Source organism: Procambarus clarkii, chromosome 51 (assembly GCF_040958095.1).
Source record: "Procambarus clarkii isolate CNS0578487 chromosome 51, FALCON_Pclarkii_2.0, whole genome shotgun sequence".
In the NCBI taxonomy this organism is placed as follows: Eukaryota; Metazoa; Arthropoda; class Malacostraca; order Decapoda; family Cambaridae; genus Procambarus; species Procambarus clarkii.
This window is the reverse complement of record NC_091200.1, coordinates 21,960,040-21,983,704: the sequence shown is the minus strand read 5'-3', so window position 1 is coordinate 21,983,704 and position 23,665 is coordinate 21,960,040. Positions and strand designations below refer to the sequence as shown.

Genomic DNA, 23,665 nt, shown 5'->3' with positions numbered 1-23,665 from the left:
TTTAGTTAGCTTTGTTGCCTCTACTATACAAAGCTTGTATTGTTTAATATCTTCAAATAAAATTTCTACCAAATGTGGTGTATTTCACTAGCATTCTGGGCCCAACCACTTGGACTGGACGGTAGACCGACGGTCTCGCTTCATGCAGGTCGACTTTCAATCCCAGACTGTCCAAGTGGTTGGGCACCATTCCTTCCTCCCCCCCCCCCCCCATCCCATCCTAAATCCTTATCCTGATCCCTTCCGAGTGCTATATAGTCATAATGGCTTGGTGTTTTCCCCTGATAATTCCCTCCCTCCCTCCCTCCCTCACTAGCATTCTGTTTCATAATAAAAACTGTTTTTAGATTAGGTTAACGTAGCTTGTTGAAACAATGTGGGAATCCTGTGTACATTTCAAAGTTGGGGGAAAGATTTTGTGACAATTTTTTTTTTACATATTGAGTTTAGGCCTGTAAATGCAAAGGACAATTGTAGCTAATATGATAGGGGCACAGGTAAAAATGGCAATGAAATGGAATGGATGCGAGGTACGTAATGCCTAGTTAGAGGACAGTGGCAGAGCGAATATATAAATATGGTAAGCAAATGAATGTTAAGTATAATAGATTTGTTATTCCAGTTAGCTTTAGACCATATACTGGAGAGTAGATGTTCATTTGATTAATTACTAGACTTGCTTATACTGTAAATAGCTGATTGCAGTGAACACTGCAATCAGCTATAAAAGAACTGCACATGAATTTGTTTCAATCAAGTTTGGTTCTTAATAAAAAATGTACAGTTAGCCATGTGAGACATACTTTCCCTATTAGATTAGGGGAATTTACTTTATTAGCCCCAATCTATCAAAACATTATTTAGGGAAATTCATTTTCATGAACATCCACCTAGTAAACTTTTCTGTATTTTTCAGCCTGTTATGGTATAGTTACCGTGCCTACTGGAGCTTGGTTCTGTCGCAAGTGTGAGAGTCAAGAACGGGCAGCTAGGGTTGTAAGTACCATGAGCTCCTCTCAAGACTGTGTTGTGGTGAATATTGTTATAATTTGTTGATGTACCCTGTACATAAGGTTGATACAATAATTAATGTTGATGTGTCTTGAGGGTTGTGTGGCTGGCATTGATCACAAGAACACTTAATATCAAAGCTTGCCAAGATAATCTTGTTTAAATAGGTCATCCAGAAATTTATTTTGTATATACTGTATATTACTTTGGTTAACCCTTCTGCTGTGAGAGTCATCCAGGGGTGACTGTGGCATATCTGACAAACCTACGCTACTTATCTAGAGAGGATTTAAGATAACACATAAGATTTTAAAGCTTCCACAGGTACACATATCTCACATCGGCTTTTTCAGGCCTCCAGTAACCATCCCCCCTAATCTTGAAAAAAAAAAAATCCCGAGTCCCTCACTTTTGTTCTAGGGTTCCGGTCTGTCTGTCTCCCCCCCTCTCTCTCTCTCTCTCACTCTCTCTTTCTCTCTCTCTCTCTCTCTCTCTCTTTCTCTCTCTCTCTCTTTCTCTCTCTCTCTCTCTCTGTCTATATCTATTTCTATCTATCTAGATCTCTATCTCTACTTATCTCTTTAGCTGTCTCTATATATCTAGTTATCTCTAGCTTTCTGTATCTCCACCTCTCTTCTTTGTCCCTACCCTAGTCCTCTCTTCCCCTTTTCCCATGCTTTCCCCCTCAAGAAACACTGAAACGAATGTATGTCTCGGATGTTTTGCTTTTACACACAGAAAGCACAATACCGTGAAGCATCAAATGAACAAATCCACAAGGGCCGTGACGAGGGTTCGAACCCTCGTCACGTCCCTTGTGGATTTGTTGTTTTGCTTTTCCTTCTCTTGTCTTCTCTTCTCTTTTCCTTTTTTCATTATTGTTTCTTTTCGGTAATAACCATATTAATCACACACCATGTTTTACATTTGATAAAAGACTCCCTGAAAATGACCCAAGTGTGTTTATAATTACTATAGTAATGTTTCCTAAAGTATTTAACTTAGGTCTACCCTGATTAGCCTATGTCCATCCCATACCCTAGACCAATTTCCCTACAAATTTGAGTGAGACTAGTCCCAAGCATCTGGCCTCCAACTTTGGATAGGCAGACATTTTCTCTCATAGTTATAGATATGTTAAGCCCAAATATTATAACTGCACATAGCACACATTTGGCCTGTAAATAGATCTTAGCTGTTTTAAAAAAAAAGTTCAATGGTTCTTAGCATGGCTTCCCTGAATGTTTGGTCACCAGATGGTGATGCACCAGCCATGATCTGCTTCTTTTTACTAAGGCCCTGGAGAAGGAACCCAAGAGACTTGGGATTTTGTCCAAATATGGCAAATAATTGGCAGAGGTCTCTAGTGTCAAATGACATCTCCCCGTCCCTTGAATGGGTGGGGTATTTTAATAAAATGAGATATCTTAAATCACCTCCAGGCAGTTGGAGCATACTTGGAGCATACATACATTGGAACAGTGTAAGGATTAAGAAAATGGCTGTGTGCACAATCTTCTTTTTAGAGGATGGTTGGACATTCAGTATAATCTTGCCTACAAATTTGCCACTGACTATTTCCAGACAAAAGTGTAATTCTGTACCGAATATATATAAGCTGTATTGACTAATTCTGTATAATGGATTGGTATTAAATCAATGGTATCATATTTGTTTCTTCTTTGCACAAAGAAATGATAATGTATGGAATGAATGAAGGTTGCTATTGCATACATAAAGAAATGGGGAAAAGCCAATAAGGATGGAAGTCTCGGACATAAGACGACAGCATGTGAACATCCCTCATGCACCCACAAAAAAAAATCTTGACTGCCCCTAACCCTGAGTCTTACAGAGGGGGTCACATGCAATACTTAGGGCAAGGCATCCTACACAGGAAACTGCCTCTCAAGAACAAGCACCCAAACCCAGCAAGGAAGGTAACCCTGATCAGACAGAGGTAATGCCAGAGGGCACCTTGGGAAGCAAATTATGCTCATGCTGTTCAAGGCAAACACTTACTGAAGGTCCACACAAGTGAGGCATATTAACATATTCACGTGAAGTAAAAGCTAGAATCAGAACAGACATATGCAAATGGCTCCTGGTAGACAGAGTCCAAAAGATGGCTAACAATTACAGTATAGAAAGAAATATTTCTGGGATTTTTTTAATGCATACTAGATACATTTATCAAATTTTAGATGTGCATTTAGGAAGTTAAATCTACCCCAGACCGCTATTCTTGGTCTTCTGCTGTCATTGCCTTCTGGAGAACGATACTAGGGATCCACGTTCTGGGCTACCCCAGTGACTGGCTACTTTTGACCTGCAGTTGTTTGATTTGTCTGCTGACCAGGGATCTGTTTCTTTCCCAGCTAACCCACTTCTTTTCCCAGCGAGACCCCACCAGGGTCTAGTCTGAGTTGCTAAGGCTAATGTCCCTTTCTCTCCTTTGTTCGACCTTGTTGAGGCTGCACCTCTGTGCACCTGGCGGTGCGGATACTCTGCTTTCCTGTTGGGAATTTTTGCCGCTGTTATTAGTCTGGCTTCCACTTGTGGGATGGGTTTCCACCGAACCACAACTGGCTGAGAATGCTTTCCTTCTCCAGTTTCCAGGGTTGTGTAGCACATACAGTGTTTTGCCTGATGTGAGTTTTGTGTTATCTTATGCTCTTCTGATTTTTTAGGTGCCCTCTCCTTAGGCACTCAGACTGTTCCCAGTTGTGGTGCTGAGCATCTGGAGATTGGCCTGTTTGTCTACACGAGGCCCTGGCAGCTTCCAGTTTATGGGATGCCATTTCTTGAGGGGCTCATTTTGCTTGTCCTATATATGGTGGGCTTAGCTTTACCTCTTTCTTGGTCAAGCTGGTATTTTTTCCTAGGTTGTCTAGGTTGAGGACCCTGTTTTTCTGGCGACTGTGTGGCCAGTTTGGCCCTAATTTCTGGGTCTTCTTACCTATTGTCCTATCCTAACTCTTCTTGTTGATCAGCTTCTTCACAGAATTGGTAGCATGGCCAGCCTCAATTGTTTGAGTATCTCCCACATTCTTCGTGTATTGGGTTTCTTGGTCTTGTGCCCTGTCTCCTGCATCAAAGTTGGGTTGCAAGCTTCTTAGTGTCACATTGGTGTCTTCCTGGCATCACTGTGTAGTGGCTTGTCCTGTTCCTCTCTTTCACATATATCCTTTGAGTTATTCACCATTGGTTTTGCTTTTTCTGTCCTTGTATTTTCTGATGGTTGCCTGTACTGTTCAATCCATCTTGTTTGGCCATGGCAGAGCCTCTCTCATTATATTTGGGTGGGGATTTGTCTTCTCTCTTGTTGTCTTGGATGTTCAATGTGCTCCAACTGGATTCTGCTATGCACTCTGTCCTCTAACTGTGGTTCAGTCTTTTGTGTGCTCCTCACACTGTTAGGACTGTGTTCCTTTTGTCACTGTTGTTTCTATTTTCCCTTCATGTCTATTTTCCCTTCATGTGAGAATAACTTGAGTTACCTCATCCCTTTGTGTGTATTTATACCTCAGTAAACTTATTTCAATTTCAAGCATAGAACGAAATGACTCACTTTTCTGGTAAGCCTCCAGTGGCTTTCTATACCTGCCACCCTGTTTTCTTCTTTCTCGTGGGGCTATGTTTTTTTTTACATGTGTGTGTGGTGTGAGGCTGACTGAAACTTCTAATAACCTGGGCTGCTATCTAAGGTTGATCATAGCTCCCTAGTAACAATCTTTTGCAGTGTTTATGTATGGTGCCTAATTTCCTGCAAGTAGTTGCTTGTTTTGTTGCATCTATGCTTTCAAATTTGGGTTTCTCCAGTTTTGTGGTTGATCTCTGATCATCTGCTTCCTATGCCTTGTAGAGAGAGCCAGATTCTGATTGTGGCTTCCAGTAGGCCACAATTTGAGGCCTATCAGAGGCCACACCAGGCCTCTGATAGGCCTCAGAGGCCTGGTGTGTTGAGCCCCGGGACTTGGTGGTACTAGAGTTAGGCTCGGGGAATCACTGGAGGCCAACCAGAGAAGGGTTTTTCATTACATTCAACATTTGATTTTTCCTCTTATATCTATAACATTTTTAGAAGTCTGACGATATGCCTGATTTCCTGAACCAAGTGTTTATATTGAAAGATCACATTAGTGTTAAAATTGTGTGTTAATTCTCACGTGTAACGGGAACTTGCTGTGAATCTTGATACGGTATGTACTGTATAAACTTAATTTTTAGTAACAATGTTAGTACTAATTACTGTATTATTTAGGATGAAAACGAGAATGGTAGTAGAGACTACTTGGCAACTCAATAGTCATCTTGCAATTTCTCCATTCTCTCATGCAACCTATTACACCATGTAATACAATTTTTGTCCCTGGGTAGTTATTTTCTCATTGCCTATTCTCCAAAGTATAGAAAATGGCCATTATTCTCCTCAAATTGGCCTTTGATCTCACAGCTCTAGATAAGGAGTTGGCAGCCTTTAAGTAACTTTCAAGATGTCTTTCCTAAGCTCTTTGAGGCGAAGGGCAAAACAAAGATTTAGGGTAATAATGATCATTTTCTATACTTTGGAGGCATAAGAAATAAAATAACACTTACTATCCAGGGAATATATAATATAAATTTAATACTCAGTGTTGACTTAATTCTTTGTTAAGTAGTTATGTAGTGTTCTGTATTATTCTTATAGTGCTCTACAGACATTTTCTTCAAGCATTTAAGACTGCTATTATTAGTATTACATAGCTAATGGGCATCATTTAATTCCTTTCAGGTCTTTTTAAATATGCAGTTCCTGTTTTGTCATTCAGTATCTCCACGCTCCTTATTTAAATGTTAGATGATCAAATGACCACTCCTACCTGCATGTGAAATACTCTGTTGTCGATGTAGTGATCCTCTTCTTTCAAGTTTGTCTCTTTACACACACATAATGGACATTCTTCTGTTCCATAACCATACCCTCATCAGGATTTCTTGATCAGCGCATTCAGATGACTGTATGCAAAACGAATATACAGATGAATGCCTAGGCAGTGTGTGATATGGTTCTTCAAAATCAGTTATTACCCTTATGTCCTGATCCCTCAGGACCAAGATTGAATGGGAAGTAGGTTTTCTGTGGGGAACCCCGTCGGTTCCCTGAAGCATCAGGGAGCCTCCGGGGCTCGCGCAGAAACTGGCGTTTCATTACATTCATTGTTGGTTTACTGCTTAGCAAGTCCCCCCCCCCCCCCCTCTTCCTGGATATGTAGGGTTAAAAATATTGGTATTGCTTCAAAATTATAAGTCAATGTGGTGGTGTTGTATATAAATGAGAGCACATAGGACAGTTGAAACCAAACTGGTTTGGTTTCAAGTTTGAAAGGAGAAAATGTTTATGATGAATAACAATAGAATAAGAAGTACTTGAACTACCACAATAAAAACATAATTGTGGTAACAAATTTGCAAAATAAAGCAAAGATTGAATTTATTTCCCCCAAAATAGCTCAGGTTGGTTACAACTAATATTCTTTTGCAATGGATGGGGTTTGCACAAAGCAATCCATTTAAATGTAGTTGTACTCACGTTACTGAATTGGTCCCAGTGGTTTTGCCCTTTGCCCTAAAGCAGTTGGAATGCCAGTCTAGCCTTGGAAAGGATTCTCTGACCCTCTTTCACCAGAAATAACAGTCTAAAATGATGAGGACTGGAGCAGTTGAACAATGAGTGAGGGTTCCTGTAGAGAAGGCAACAGTTGAGAAAGCAAGCCAGGCACTAATGAAATCCACCCAAACATCCCTCAGTAATGGAGCGAACTGTTTGAGAAATGCCTGCACAGCTGACAACACACTCAACTCTGTTACTTGCAACAGATACTCCTTATACTGTGTGGTAAAAATCTTGTGTATCTATGATTTTAGGATATCTGCAAGCCTATTTAATGCTCTTGTGTAAGCTAAAATTTAACCCTGTGAGAGTTTAGGAATCTTCAAATGTAAAGGCCAACACATAACGTCTGCAGCACAAAAGTAGCAAAGACTTTTTGCTAGATGATACAACTGTTCTTCAGTAAACTGTTGAACTATCATACCCACTTGACAAAAAGTCTTGCCACCCAGCTTTTGACCATACTATTGTGTATTACTCCCAAGCCAAAAGTCTGGGGTATCTGGTACTGTAACTAGGAACATTCAGATGATTCTAAACCTAGCTTTATATCACTCCAAAGAAGAGAAGAACACCTTCAAACACTGTCTGGCTTTCGCTATGTGGAAGTCCTACGCTGGATGTACCTTGAGAAGTGCAGCTTCATCCTCTACCCAAGATAAAATAAATTGGATCCAGGAGGGTAGGCTAGAGGTATACATCTCCAACTGCTTGAAGAGATAATGATGTTATCCTTGTGATTCCTGTGATTGCTTGTGAAGGGTATTGAGTGGTTTGTTTTACTCTTGTCTTTTAGAGAGTGGTTGCTCAGTGGTGGATTGAGTTCATCTCCAGCATCTCCCCACTCCAATTTTATATCAAGACCATTTGCAAAGAACCTGCTGTGTTAGCTACAAGGCTCTGGCTTGGGGAACAATCGAGGGACTGGCTCTGAAGTGTTTCATTTCACTCTACATTACTCTTTATGTTTTTTGTAACACCTTGACTCATTTTTTTAATTCAAATTTAGGATGGAAATGGTTAGATGTACTGTGTAAGTACGTTGACTGCCCTCTTAAAATATGTATGTTTTCATGTATTAGTATATTCAGCATATTAATCCTTGCAAAGGGAGGGTTAAGGTTCCATCTCAAGGCTATAGGTGGCTCTTCATTCTTTTTATGTATGGTACTGTATACACCTCTGTACCCACAGTCCTCTTTAATAGAAATTTTCTTCTTTATTTTGTCAGTGATAAACACTTTTTACTCTACTGCAAAATATTGTGACAATAAGATTATTTAAAATAAAGTAAACCATTGTCTTACATGGTACTGTATCTCTAGTGTAAAGGTGTTTTCATCATTGATGATGTTTTTAGTTCAATAAACAGTAATTGGAATCATGCATTTATTGAGAATACCACATGCCTAAGGTTCAAAAATACTAGCTTATATTCAAGATTATAGATTTACTGTATGTATGGAACATTAAAAGTATCCTGTTACCATTTATCGTGTTGAAAATAGTAATTTTTTTCTGAATGCATGTTAGTGTTTTGAGATAATTACCTTAGTGTCTAACCTTTTTTGCTATAAGTGTATACCATGTATGTATATCTTGTTTCATTTATAAATAGTACCTACCTATAATTTAATACAGCATCTGTTATTATTACAAACTTAACTATTTACCTTTAAATTTAATTTATGCTCTTGATAAACTCAAAGCTAAGTATTGAAGGTAGAAACTTTCAAAGCTTTGCAGTCAACCACATTTATGATTTCTTGTAAGATGACCGAGGCTGATGAAGAGTTAGGTCAAGCACAGCACATCCTGGTTATAGGGTTTTGGACTCAGTACACTCGTGTATATTTCCAGTTTTGCCCCCTCCCCCCCCCAAAAAAAAAATACTTGCCTGAATAATATACTGTCAAGGGTATGTTCCATTAGACTCTCCCTGGAATTATTATTAGATTAGAGGAGAATAAAATATTTTCTAATCCCCAACATTTCATAGATGGATTAGCGGAGATTCTTTAAATCACTTTGCATGTTCAGGCAGGCATGTGTAGTTTAGAAATTGATCCTTGGAGGTACAAGTTCTTCATCAGTCGCCCATATTTTAGGTTTGGAGTTAGGGACTGTTGTATTTAAAATTACCTGGTTCTATTTTGCATGCACAGTGTAATAATATTATACTTTATTGCAGTGCTGTACTTTATCATACAGTTCTTTTATACAGTATATATATTTTATATTTATAAGTTTTACATTTTCTTAAGTTTGTCTTAAAATTTGCTTAGTTTTTGGCTTGTTTTGACCATGTATATTGTATGTATGGACATCATCAATTGCCAGAGTATTGATTTACCTGCTTACCTGCTTGATGGGGTTCTCGAAGTTGTTGTTCTCCCCAAGCCCGGCCCGAGGCCAGGCTTGACTATTGAGAGCTAGATCCAACAGGCTGTTGCTTGGAGTGGCCCTCAGGCCCACATATCCACCACAACCCAGTTGGTCTAGCACTTCTTGAAGAAAATGATTTAGTTTTCTCTTGAAGTTGTCCACGGTTGTTCCGGCAATATTTCTTAGAATCGTTGGGAGGATGTTGAACAACCGTGGACCTCTGATGTTTATACAGTGTTCTCTGATTGTGCCTATGGCACCCATGCTCTTCACTGGTTCTATTCTGCATTTTCTTCCATATCGTTCACTCCAGTATGTTGTTATTTTACTGTGTAGATTTGGGACCTGGGGCCTCCAGTATTTTCCATGTGTAGGGTATTTGATATCTCTCTCGTCTCCTTTCTAGTGAGTACATTTGGTGAGCTTTGAGTAGATCCCAATAATTTAGGTGCTTTATCGTGTCTGTGTATGCCGTATATGTTCTCTGAAGGGAGAAGTGAGTACTGTGCAGTACTCAAGACGGGACAGCACAAGTGATTTGAATAGTACAACCATTGTGATGGGATCCCCTGAATTTGAAAGTTCTCGTAATCCATCCTATCATTTTCCTGGCTGACGCAATATTTGCTTGGTAATGCTCTCTAAACGTTAGGTCTTCAGACATCATTATTCCCAAATCCTTTATATGCTACTTTCCTTCCATGGGCCAATTTGATTGTTTTGTACCCTGTACTGTATTATGTTTAATGTCCTCATTTTTAACGTACCTGAGTACATACCTGGAATTTATCACTGTTAAACATCATGTTATTTTCTGCTGCTCAGTCGAAAACTATTAATATCTGCTTGTAGTTTTTCAATGTCTTCAGAAGAGGTAATTTTCATGCAAATTTTTGTGTCATCTGCAAATGATGATTTGAAGCTGTGACTTCTATTTTTGTCTATACTGTATCTGATATGAGAATAAGGAAAAACAGTGGCGCAGCTCTGAGGCACAGAGCTTTTAACTCTGCTTGGGCTCGATTTTATATGGTTGACTGTTACTCTTTGTGTTCTGTTTGACAGAAAACTGAGTATCCACCGTCCTAGTTTACCAGTTATTCCCATTGACCTCATTTTGTATGCTATCACTCTATGGTCACATTTATTGAATGCCTTTGCAAAGTCCGTGTATACCACATCTGCATTCTGTTTTTCTTCTAATGCCTCAGTGATTTTGTTGTAGTGAGTTTGTGAGAGGCATGATCTTCTTGCTCTAAATTCGTGTTGGCCTGGGTTGTAGAGGTCATTTGTTTCCATGAAACTGGTAACCTGACTCCTGATCACTCTCACAAATAATTTTATTATGTGGGACATAAGTGCAACTGGTCTATCAATTCTTTGCCAATGCTTTGCCCCCTCCCTTGTGTAGAGGAGCTATGTCTGCTGATTTAAGCACATCTGGTAACTACCCCGTGTCCAAGCTCTTCCTCCACACTATACTGAGTGCTTGTGCTACTGGCACTTTGCATTTCTTTATAAATATTGAATTCCATAAGTTGATGTATACAACAAGATTGTATACATCAACACAACACAAGATTGTATGTGATGAGTCTTACTGTTTTTTTGGGTATCATGTTTATTTGTACCAAAAAGGAAAATCTTTGCAGAAAAAAAAAAGTTTGATTAAATTTGGAACAGTGGTATGTTTATATTTTTAAAATTAGTTCAGTGACACATGTTTTGTAGATCATTTTGCTTAGCTGAGACTGTTCTTTTGGCCAATACCAGCAAATACTGTACAGTATAGTACTTCCAAAGAATCTTAACTATAACTTCTCTCTCAAGTTCTATTGACCATCTTCATTGCCCACTTTGTACTTCAGTATTATAGCTGCCTAAACTTTTCTATGTAGAATTGCATTGGTATTGTATTCCTATTTTCTCACTGATATTGCATGGACTCCTACGAATCACTGCACCCCTTCAACTTCATATTCAGCATAAATATATTTGGTTTAATTTAATACTGACAGAGCACTCTTTTTGTACCTGCACTGAAAATTTGTTAACAATGACTTTTATAGGAAGTTTAATGTATTATTATAGTCAGATAGGGACATTTAGTCTTGTGTTGCACGTGTTTGTTCCTAGTGATATCAATGTCAGCCACAGAGTCCTGGCTCTTTATCTCCAAGATACTGCCATAACTCCTGTCCCTCCCACCCTGGCACCCCAAACCCACTGACACCTACCCTATGGCCGCTCACCCAGCACTCAGGCGGGAGGCGCATTTTTTCGCAGAGGTGCGAACTGTGCCCGAGTAAAGATGGCGCCCTCAAGCGTACTGACTCGGGTGGTTGGGCACATGTGGTGTGTGCATTGTACATCCCTGAGGTGCGCTTTGGAAACGTCACCACCATGGAGCCCATCATGCTCCAACTCATTCCACAAGAGAGGTTCAATAAGGTAGGAAGAAGTCACATAAATGTGGAAATATTTTGTTTATGCATTAGTAAAATGTGTATTTATTTGTATTCTCAGTTTTGGTAGCCATCTGTGTTAGTCATGAATAGTAAATGGTTGCATAATTACCTGTTTTACAAGTACAATACAGTAATACTGTAATGGGTAAAGCATGCACTTTAATCCTGTGGCTGCAAGATAATGTTCCACAGGCAAATTTAACTAAATTAGAATAATATTTTAAAGAATTACAGAACTTTAAATTAATTTTATTTAAAAAATGTCAACAAATTGTTTGAATTTATCATGATAATCCACCCCAAAAATTTTGCTGAAGAGGGATACTTGGAACATTTCTAACAGTTTACCTGAATGCGAAGTACCATTCATTACTTATGCAGAGTAACTGAAGAATAAAGTACAGTAATATCAATGAAGAAAGTAAACACTAAGCTCGTACGTTAGGAATGGAAAAAATGTTTTGGTCTAGTCCAATTTAGGACACATTGAAGTACTGTACTGTATCACTTTTTCATCCATTTCAATACAGTACACTGTATTTTAATTTGGTGTTTGTATATACTATACCGTACATGCACCGTGGATTACTGTTCAGATGGAACAGTTGATTTTGAACCCATGAGGTTTATCCATCTTTTTTTGGGGGGGGGGGCACAAATAATGTGCAGTATTTTGAGAAAATAATTTGTTGAGATTTATTATTGTCAGAAATTACACTATTATCCGAATGCTTCAAGCATGTATTTCCAAAACTGACCGGATTAGATTCCTCCCATTGCACTCGGACTAAAAAAATCCTCTGTATAGTTTAATATCTTGTGTTGTAAAGCACTCTACTATATTCAGTCTGTCGTCACATGTAATAACAACACAGATTGGACACTATTGAGTGGCAGCATTCAGACTGGAGTGCCTTAGTGGAATTTAAGTGACTCAATTTGTATGCATTCTTGGACTAATGAACATCGACTTCAATAGGTTAGGTGGGTTGGTCTAGATTGATATACATGTGGTTGGCATACCATTTTCAAATTAGAGGTTTGTCAAGTTATGAGTGGTTATATTAGCACTTAAAAAAGTGTACAAATATAATGTAGCAAAATGGTATAAAAATTTTGTTTACTTTCCCTCATAACTATAAATACAATGATGTCTTTGTTTGAATGAAGGAGTCATTATGAACCCCCTCTTCTGTAAAAGAACTTCCTTTACATTTTATCTGCTGATTTATTCCCAAAATTGATGTTTTAATTGATGTTGGGCAAATGACAGAACACACTTTTGTACATTGAAGAAACAATATTTCCGAGCTACATGTCACATTTAGTTGCCCAGGTACTCCAACTATCACCAGGTAGCAAGACCTTGCCCACCTCTGGGTGCCCTGACTGTTGTCTCATTCTTAATTAGGTTCTGGTACACAGTGGGCTGTGTGCATACAATATCAGCAGCATTGAACACTCCGTGTAATATCCAGGAAAAGCTTACTGTAAAGATTCCAGATGCACTTAAGGGGGCGTCTGGTTGGCATCTGGGTCCAAAAATGCAAAAATGAAAACTCATTCGATTTCAATCAAACTTTTTTGACAAGTTCTATATGAAAAGTGTTTCATCTGGTCCAAGTTTCAGCATTGTAGCATAAATAGGAAGGGAGAAAAAAAATATTGAAGTAGTGTTGAAAATTATGCAAAAATGGTCAAAATCGATTATCAATCAAAAGTGTCAACTGAAATCATAACTACGACTCTTTGCTATCACAATAGCATATATTAAACAAATATTATAATTAGTTTAATTGGAAAAAAATTTTAAGGAAAAAAAAAGGATTTTTTTTTTTTTTTTTAATTTTTTTTTTTTTTTTTTTAATTTTTTTTGGGCGATTTGCATCAAACGTACACACCTGACTGTACGTAAGCCTATCTGTAAGGATGCCAATTTTGGAGAAAATTGGTTGATGTCAATCCCAGCCACAGATTTTAGAACCTTAGACTTTATTCATTTCTGTTTTTTTTCAATTGACACAAACGTTTACAAAACTGATTCCTTTTTTATTCAATTTACATGAAACTTACACAGTATATGTGGAGGGCATGTCTCTACATTGGGGGGCTTTCATTTTTCTCTAAGTTCATTTATTGATTTTATAATAGCAATAAACATGCCATATTTGCAAAAAAAAATTTGGGGAACTTTGAACATTTGTATTAGGAAAACTAAAGATGTTTTGGAAATTCTAAATCCCCAAATCCTTTATTATATGCTAATGTGTCAGAAAAGTGTCACAGAATAATTATATCTGAAACGTGTGTTCTGAAGTGTGGACTTGAAAATGTGTAAAAAAACGTTAAAAAAAAAAAAAAAAAAAACTCCCTTTCTATTTACGCTGCAGTACTGAAACTTGGGACAATTTAAGCACTTTTCATATACAACTAGAAAATTAATATTGGTTGACATTGAACAACTTTCATTATAATAACCAGACGGCCCCTTAAATATGCACCATTTCATGAGGGAGAAAATAACAGGTCAATGGCAAAAGCTAATGACCTGTTGCATTAATACTACACATTATAAATGCCTTGGGAGAGGATAATTAGGAGTCAAATCTCTAATTCTATGAGAGAAAAAAGGAACTAGAAAATTGAGAAAATCATAGCATTTTCTCATTGATGTATATTACATTAGTGTGATTTTCTGTGTACAGTATTTGAAGTTGGGGCGTACGGTGTTAAACTACTTTACCTCTCACCCGAGTTCTTGGGGGTCACAAGGTCATGTGTAAAACTTGGACTGGCTTCAGGAAGGGCTTCCAGACTTCCTGTGATTTCAGTAGAAATCCGGTTGAAAGACTTTTAACAAGTCAGTAGTGGTACAGTGGTTGAGCATGTGGTTGGCAGTGCCTTGGTTGTGGTTTCATGTCGCCTTGCAGCCCCGGTGGATTTTCTCATAGAAAATTGAGGTCAGCAGGAATCCTGCTTTTTGCAATTACTCAACCACTTTGACAAAATCATTAAAGCACTGAAAAAAATGCAAATTTTTTATATGCATTTTGTAAAGGTATATGATAATTGTGACTATAGTGAGAGCATACAAAATGTTGGTGGAAGAAACATCTTGCTAAGTGCAGCACTTTCCTAACAAACAGGTCACAAAGATTAGCAGTAAACCAAACAAAATGAAGCGTGAGCACAGTGAAAAGCTCTATCTCAAAGTTCTGTCCTTGCACCACTACTTTCTTACTCTCATTTCACACATAGACAAAAATACCTATCATAGCTTCATGCCTATCACAGTTAGCATGAATATTGCCTCAGCAGAAGATACTGAAAGCCTGCAAACATATATCAGTAATATCTTCTAGTGGGCAACAGAAAAAAGCATGACATTTAACAGTGATAAATTCCAGCTACTTTGATGAGGAAAGAATGAAAAGTTTAAACTTGATACAGGGTATATGAGGTATGATGCAAACAGATCTTCTCATTGAATGAAAATGACATGTAAATGATCTAGGAATGATGATATCAGACGACCTAATGTTTAAAGAGCATGACAACAAATGTAGCATCACCCAAGAAAATGTTTAGGTGGTTTACGAGAACTTTTAAATTTAGGGATGCCACCACATTGCAACTCCTTTTCAAATCGCTTTTACTTTCCCTGCCTTGAGTACTGCTTGATACTCTTCTCCCTTTCTGGGCAGGAGAGCTTTTTTAAATAGAATGTGCTTTACGTGTTGAAATTATGGGGGGTATGATGATAAAACTTGTAACAAAGATGACGATAGTACTGTATTGATAAAGACAATGCAAATTATTATACACAAAGAAATCATACTAATGTGATATATATCAACGAGAAAATCAAGTGGAGCACCGAGGTGACTTGAATTAGTGATCAGGGTACTCCCAGCCGTGCACCGTACCCCTGTACCACAACATGATATAAGTTATATAACCTGGGGATTCCACTGAATCCACAGGAAGTCAGTACAAGCTTCCAGAGTTCAAGTCACCTCAGTGCTCCAATTGATTTTCCTGCAAATTATTAATGTTGTGGATTGGTTACAGGAAGATTTAAACAATATTAGGTATGATCTTACAGAAGATGAAATTACTGCTCTTGTTAGTGTTGTTCAAGTGGAGGATGAGAATGAAATACTCGTAAAGCCAGACTATAATTATCATTTTTTATTAGATTGACTCCTAGAAATATTTATTGGAATATTGAAATAAAGACATTTGAGGATTCTATTCCTGTCTGAGGCAATTAAAATCATAAATGTCCAATAACATACAACAACAAAAATGGAAAAATATGAGACAGACATTCTGATATACTAAAGAAACTTCACGACATTCATTAGATCAAAATTAGAATATACAACTGTTATGTGATGTCTATATCTCAAGAAGTGTATCAACAAACTAAAAAAAAAAAAAAAAGGCAAAGGCATGTTACTAAATAGCTTCAGGAGCTTTAAAACAAAAGCTATGAGGAGATCAGACCAGCAGCCAAGAGGCATGGTCAGAGACTGGGCTGCAGGGATGTTGATCCTCCGAATCATCAACATGTAGTCAATAGGCAGAGTGAAATCGTTAAATATACCTCAGTTGAGAAAATAGCAGGGAAAGAGGTGATATGATCATCATTTACAAAATACAGTAGTGACATTGACACAGTTTATAGGGAGGAAATTTTTAAACCGGTAAATACAAGAACAAGAGGCCATAGATTCAGGCAAAGGAAACAAGGGTGCCAAAAAAATATATGAAAGTTTCCTTATGTGAACAAAGTTGTAGACATGGAAAAATTTAAGTGTGAAGGTTGTGGATGCCAAAGCCATCAGCAGAGTTCAAGCATTATATGACAAAGATTATAAGGAAGATGGGATACCACGAGTACAGCTCTTACCCTGTAACTGCACTTGGGTAATAGTAGTACAATGGGGGCCTTGATTTATGATGGTAATCCGTTCCCAGAGACGTATCGTAAGTCGAAATATCGAAAGTCGAAACGATTGTTCCCATAAGAAATAAAGGGAATTGAATTAATCCGTTCCACGCCCTCAAAAATATTAACTTAAAAATACATTTTATACTGAATACAATTTTTTCTCTAACTACAATACAGCACATATGTTTGTCTTACTTTTATGGAGGACTCTTGATGGCGCATGGAAGATAGTGAGGAGGGGGGAGGAGAGGTGTTACTGTTTGGAAGGGGAGTCCCCTTCCATTATAACATCAGGCAATGAGGACTTCTCTGGGGTACACACACTGGCACATTTTGCCTGCATACCACTAGGACCTGTTTCTGGCTCACTGCTTGATTTTCTTACTAGAAATCGTTCCATTGAAGATTGTTTTTCCCTTCTTTCCAACACTTGTCTGTAGTGAGGCATCACATTGTTATTAAAAAGATCAGTGCAACGACCTGTTACAGCTTTATCTGGATGATTCTTTTCAGCAAAACTTTTACAGTTCTTCCCACACTGTACACATTTTCTTAAATAATGAGGAAGGGACATCCTCTAATGCCGCCGCCTCCTCCTTTGAAGATTTGTTGTACTGCCTAGCTAGTTCAACACGAGTACCATTTTCCTGTTCACGTATGATATCTTACTTTTCCTCTATGGTCATTCTTACATGTGTTTTCATATATTGAACCTTATCACTGACTTTCTTGGAACCCATGGCATGATATATAATAATGTTTTATGTTCAAAAAGTAAAAAAATCACCACAAAAATGGAATTTCTTATAAGTGTGATTGTCACTAAGCTGGCAGCTCTAGTAAACTGAGGCAGGTCGGCCCGCGTGACCGGGAACCATGCGCTCAATCGACCCGAACGTGTATCAACGCATATCGTTAGTCGGCGACAATATTGTAAGTCGCGTCGCATTTTTCTATCAAATTTATATTGTAACTCGAAATTATCGTAAGTCGGGGCAATCGTAAGTTGAGGTGCCACTGTAGTAGGCGTCCTGCAGTCTTGGGAGACGGGAGTTGCGCTCGGGTTGTCGAGGCTGAAGTGTCCTTTCCAGGGTGCAAAGCCAGGGTAGGTTGATATGGAGGAGAAGCTGTTACCCATGCAGTGGTTCCCCCTTTCCACGATACTGAAATTGTCCAATGGAAAGGCAAAGGCTTAGGTACTACACATTCATATATACATATATAGTCTAAGCTCACAAATTTGGATGACCCCAATCTGAATCATACATAGATCTGAATTATCCAAATTCCTTAAGATGCCTGATAAAAATATAAACAAAATAACTTTTTTGTTGTACCAGAACCAACTTTATTCACATTTCCACCTATAATAAACATAGATTTACCTTGTTATGGCAGCATCTTCATAGAAATAAATCAAATAGTTTGACATTAACAGAAATTTCAACTTGGGGGTGTTAACAGCTCTCTTGATCGCCGGAGGATTTAAATTCTGTACATTCACCTAACTCCAAAATAACTGTTTAAAGGCTTATATTGCATGTATTTATCTCTTCTTTACCCAATTTCAAACACTTGTGCTTTCTGCAAATTCTCACGCAACACTCACATCGGCACGGCCATGTTTAGAAAGTTCAATGACTCCAAGCTTATCCTTAATTGATTTGAGTGAGTGAGTGACTTAATTGAGTGACTTGCTTCCTTTTAACTCCTTCACATTCATACACAGTGTGTGTGTGTATATACCTTGTAGTTACTTTGTGGTGGTTCCAAGGATTAACACCATTGTGGCCTGGTCTCTAACCAGGCCTTCTAATTGGTCATCAGGCCAACCAGGGTGTTGGAAATGGCAGCTCACAGCCTGGTTCATCAGGTATCCTATGGAGGTGTTTATCGAGTTTTCTCTTGAACACTGTGAAAGGCCGGCCAGTTATGCCACTTATGTATGTAACAAGAGAGTGCTGCAAAGCCTTGGGTCTTTGATGTTGATAGAGTTCTCTCTTAGCATACTGTATTTCTATATCTATATATATATGTAGATACATGAATTATTTGGAAAATCCACACATTGAAGTATTGTTGTACTGGAAGAACTTAGTACCTTTTGGGAATGGGGATTAGTGTGGTGTTTTTCCAACATGTCTTTATTTTTGTAGATTAGATTGTACTACAAGAAATAGGTTCACAGTGACTGAATAGTTAATATATCTGCATAGTCTATCAATCTAAAATATAAACAATTCGATTCAATTTTTAGAACTCAATGTACTTATTCAGTTGTAAATTTATATATATATATATATATTTTTTGAGATATATACTAGAGTTGTTACATTCTTGTACAGCCACTAGTACGCGTTAGCGTTTCGGGCAGGTCCCTGGAATACGATCCCCTGCCGTGAAGAATCGTTTTTTCATCCAAGTACACATTTTACTGTTGCGTTAAACAGAGGCTACAGTTAAGGAATTGCGCCCAGTAAATCCGCCCCGGCCAGGATACGAACCCATGACATAGCGCTCGCGGAACGCCAGGCGAGTGTCTTACCACTACACCACGGAGACTGGTAAATCTAGGATATCTAGGGAAGGGGGCAGAGTACCCAAGCACATTGATCTGGACGTGTGGCAGCCAAAGGATTAAAGCTTCGCATGTTAAAATACAGTGTATTAATGTAAAAAAATATTTAACTAGTTTAACTTTAGATATAGTTAAATTCTAAAGATGTGTTTGTAGTTTTTAATCTCTTTTTTTTTCAAATTGTTTCATACTTTATAAGTTATTTAATTCATTCATTGCTTATGATCCAATATTGTGTATTTGTGTTGGTTTGTTTTGTATATTTTTACCGTGCTAAGTGATTGTGCATTAACCGTAGTGTACATAATTTATGATTTACATTAATTACTAATAATAAAAATTTTGTTGTAGTTATGGAGGAAAACTTCTTTATAACTGATTATTTGCTTCCTTCAGTCGTGCTACATCTGTGAAGAGGGTGGTAAAGAAAGCAGAGCCATCATCGGTGCATGTATGCAGTGTAATAAGTCAGGCTGTAAGCAGCACTTTCATGTAACGTGTGCACAGTCTATGGGCTTGCTTTGTGAGGAGGCAGGAAACTACTTGGATAATGTTAAATACTGTGGCTATTGCCAGTACCATTTCTCAAAGCTGGTAAGTGGAAATTCTCTCCTATTAATGTTGTCTGAAAAATAATTTGTCAGATACCACATATTGTATTCTATCTTAAATTGTTGACACAATGTTTTTTTTTTTGTTCTGAGGGGTATCCACATGTAGAATCTGTCAAGTTCTTTATTTATGAAAATTTTAACACGTTAAACTCTGTAGAAGTGATCGAAGCCTTTGTGTAATGTAGATGTTGTGTTGTCTATTGGCTAGCATATAAATTAAAATATAGCCATTGCTTTGGATGTAAAAAATGCAAGTAATGAGGTATTTATCTGTAAATTTATTTAAATAGAAAGAAAAGAGGAATTTATAAATTAGTTGTGTGGACAGATAAATCCTCAAATAGATAAATCCATAAATAATATGGACATTATTTGACAGTTATTAGAATGCCCCCATTTTTTTTTATTTTTCAAATTTGCAAGTATTTACCCCTGGAACTTCTAAGGTGTATTAAATAAAAAAATTTGTGTAAAATTTCAGGCACCTTTATAGATATTTAGTGGTAGTGGGAAACAAGTGAATATTTAACAGTGCTACCGTGTAAGTGTTTAGTACTGGCTCACACACTGAGGTGAGCCACTGCCTGGATACTTGTGTTACGGTATCACCCCTTTTGGGCAAACCATTAAAAAAAAAAACCAAGCCTCTAGTAGTTACGTCATGGGTGGCTTGGAATTACTACTTGATCACATATTTATGTAGCCTATGGACATCAGTAAATGTCTGAAATGAGCTGAAAATTTACATGAATTGTTTTTATGGCTAAGCTTATAATTGCCAGGGATGAGACTTCAGTTTTTCTTTATTTGAGCCAATCTACAGTACACACACATGCAAACATTAGTTTAAGGTAAATATATAATCCAATATTTTATACTAGAATTCTTTTGAAATAATTTTCTGGGGACAGCCCCTTCGGCTTCCCAGAGCTATCCAGGCTGATATGTATATCATTAGACTTTGGCATCAGTCAGTGTGAATGAAGTTCTAGACCTACCGGGAACCATGAGCCAGAATCTGGCCCCCTCAGAGAGGCACGAGGAGTAATGGCCTATAGAAATGCACATGGGATTTGGAACATTCTGTATTTGCCATCAACCGGGCCAGGCATCCAGAAAGGTAAGCACCTCAAAACAAACACCTATTCTGGTTAAAATGATGAAAATAAACTAACGAGTGGACAGAATTCTCCAAATGAAAACGAGCAAACGAGCATGACGTCACAAGCCACGCTGCATGTCTGTGCAGCTCCCTCCTCCCCGGGAGGGAAAAGGGGGCGCCCCAGATCCACCGTGCCGGTGATCCACCCTTCAGTTCTTGACTGATGTGATTGTGACTCGAGTCCATCACCATCTGTATGGTGATCAGGTGGCTTCTATGATGGTGTCCCACCTGCGGGCTTCGTCTTGGCGGCAGTATGAAGATTCCTGGCAGTCCTTCCGTTTTTTTTGTCTATCACTGTACTTCGCTTTCGGTTAAGGTGATTTTGTCTTTTCTTTTGTGGCTGTTTCAGGACCGTCATCTTATGTTGAATACTGTCGCCTCGTATCGTGCGGCATTGGTGGAGCCGCTGCAGCTTGCTTTCGGTATTGATGTTACTTCTGCACCGTTTCGCAAGTTGTCTCGGGCGTTGTTTCACCTCCAGCCTGCTCAGGCGCCGCCTGAGCCATCCTGATCTTTGGACAGAGTGCTCTCTTACCTGTCTTCTCCTCAGTTTGTTGTGGCCCCTTTGGTTCCGGATTGTTTTCTAAGGCTCTTTTCTTGTTGGTATTGGCCTCTGGGGGTCAGGTTGGGGAGCTTCATGCTCTCCTCCGGCACAAGGGTTTCTGCTCTTTTGGTTGAGGTGATGAGTTTATTCGTTTGCTGCTGTCTCCTTTTTTTTTCTGGCAAATAATGAAACTGCTGCTTTCTGGAGGGGTCCTTGGGTTTTTGATGCTTAGTTGGTCAGGCGGGGGGGTGCATCATGTGTTGGATCTGGTTGCGGCTCTTCATCGTTATTTGCGTGCCACGGCCTCTGTGACCTGGGAAGTGCTTTGGGTTGATGAAGTTTCCCTTCATCCCTGTTCTCAGGTTCGGGTCTCAGGTCATCAGGAGGGTTATTCGGTCTAGCCAGCCTGTGGTCTATCCCCGTGCCCATGACATTCGTAAGTTTGCTGTGATGGCTGTTGTCTTCGGTAACATGTCCTGGACTGACATTAGGGCATGGGGTTTTTGGAGGTCGAACAGGGTCCTGGCTGCACGCTACCTTGTAAATGTTCTTGGGCCTAGTTGGGCATGTCACTTTGGGTCAGCGATTGCAGCCTGTTTTCTTGACTTCGAGTTGAGGTGCAAGCACCAACCGCCTCCTGGGTATGCCTTCGTCTTTGGTGATGATAGTTCCCTCTCAGAAAATCAGCATTGAATGCAGTGAAATTACATTTTCTGGGTGAAATCCGGAGGCTCCCTGGCACCCCCATCCCCTCCGGTTGGTGGTTTATCGCGTATTTTGACATCCAGCCTCGAACTGAAGGGTGGATTGCTGGCACGGTGGGTCTGGGGCTCCCCTTTCTCCCTCCAGGGGAGGGGGAAGCTGCACAGACATGCTGCGTGACTCATATGATGTCATGCTCATTTGCTCGTTTTCATTTGGGGAGTTCTGTTCACTCATTAGTTTATTTTTGTCATTTTAACCAGAATAGGGGTTTGTTTTGAGGTACTTACCTTTCTGGATGCCTGGCCCGGTTGATGGCAGATATAGAATGCTCCAAATACCATGTGTTTTTCTATAAGCCATTGTTCCTCGTGCCTCTCTGAGGGGGTTCGTTGTCTCCGGTAAGCCTAGAACTCCTTTCACACTGACTGATGCCAAAGTCTAATGATATACATATCAGCCTGAATAGCTCCGGGAGCCTACGGGTCTCACCCAGAAAATGGCATTTCATTACATGTAACGCTAGTTTTTTGATAAGTTTACCTACATATTAATGGCATATGTAAAATGCTGAACCAAATGTCATTGTACAGACTAGATCCAGCCTGCAGGCTGGAGACTGCCCATGCCTAGTGTAAACCCATTGGTAAAATGTGGGGAGAGTAGGGAATGAGTAGCCTAAGAAATGGTCGGTGTAGTTTGCTTTTTTTTTTATTTTTTAAATTGGCTTGAATTTTAGCATAGTTTTAAGTGGAAACGTTGTGGAAATTGTTTTAAGGTTTCTTGATACAGATAATAATCTGGAGTTCACTAGATTATATCTCAGCATCAGTTTAAAAAAATATGAGAGGGGGTAAGGCCTTAATATAGTACTGTATGTAATTTTTAGCACAATATATCTGTAATACCTTTGTCTAACTAGTGTATCTCATCAGATCACCTAATAGGTATGTTTGATATAATTTTAGATATTGGGCAGTTTGTGCTCACTACTTATGCTTTGAGGTTAGTAGAATGTCTTTTATTACAGTGTGGCAGAATTTTCTCGAGAGCACCAAGATTTGAATTGTTTTTGGGTTTCAGGTTCCCAGACCTCTCCTCACATGTGCTTTCACATCTCTCTAAGAGTTTTTAAGAGTTAAGATATTATCATCATTGAGAATTATGTGATGAAAGTGCTTATTAGGCCTATGTATTTAGTATGTTCTAAATATTGCTTGCTTAATTTATACAACAATTGTGAGTAAATCTCTTACTGCCTCACAAATTTCACAATGCAAGGGGAACCTACTGACAAAAATCCGATCTTACGAATGGCCTTAAAATGCAAATATTAGCCCTATGTTTAGCTATGCAAACCTTTTCTGAACTCTGTACCTGAAGAACAGTGCTAATAATGCACTATTTCAGTTGTTTATCCATAAAAAGTACCTCAATAATGGCTGATAAGATTAGGAAGTGTGTTGGTAGGGCACCAGGGTCTATGCATCATCACCATATACTGCCTCCATCTTTAGCAATTATACCTCTGCTCTTCAAACAGCATAAAATCAAACAAGGAGGGGCAACTATATAATTCAAGGTAAAT

General features: G+C 38.6%; 1 protein-coding gene across 10 annotated transcripts in view; it reads left to right on the top strand.

Annotated features, from left to right (window-relative positions):
• Nucleotides 1-23,665, top strand: part of LOC138349466 (protein AF-10-like) — an 83,856-nt gene that overhangs the window by 6,412 nt on the left and 53,779 nt on the right. For 7 of the 10 annotated variants that reach the window (XM_069304083.1, XM_069304082.1, XM_069304086.1 and 4 more), the window contains 3 exons: nucleotides 917-996; nucleotides 11,306-11,500; nucleotides 19,449-19,646. In XM_069304083.1, the coding sequence (XP_069160184.1) occupies nucleotides 917-996; nucleotides 11,306-11,500; nucleotides 19,449-19,646 (473 nt within the window). Of the gene's footprint in view, nucleotides 1-429; nucleotides 581-916; nucleotides 997-11,305; nucleotides 11,501-19,448; nucleotides 19,647-23,665 lie in introns of those variants that run through there. The other 3 variants (XM_069304084.1, XM_069304089.1, XM_069304092.1) reach the window with 2 other exon arrangements.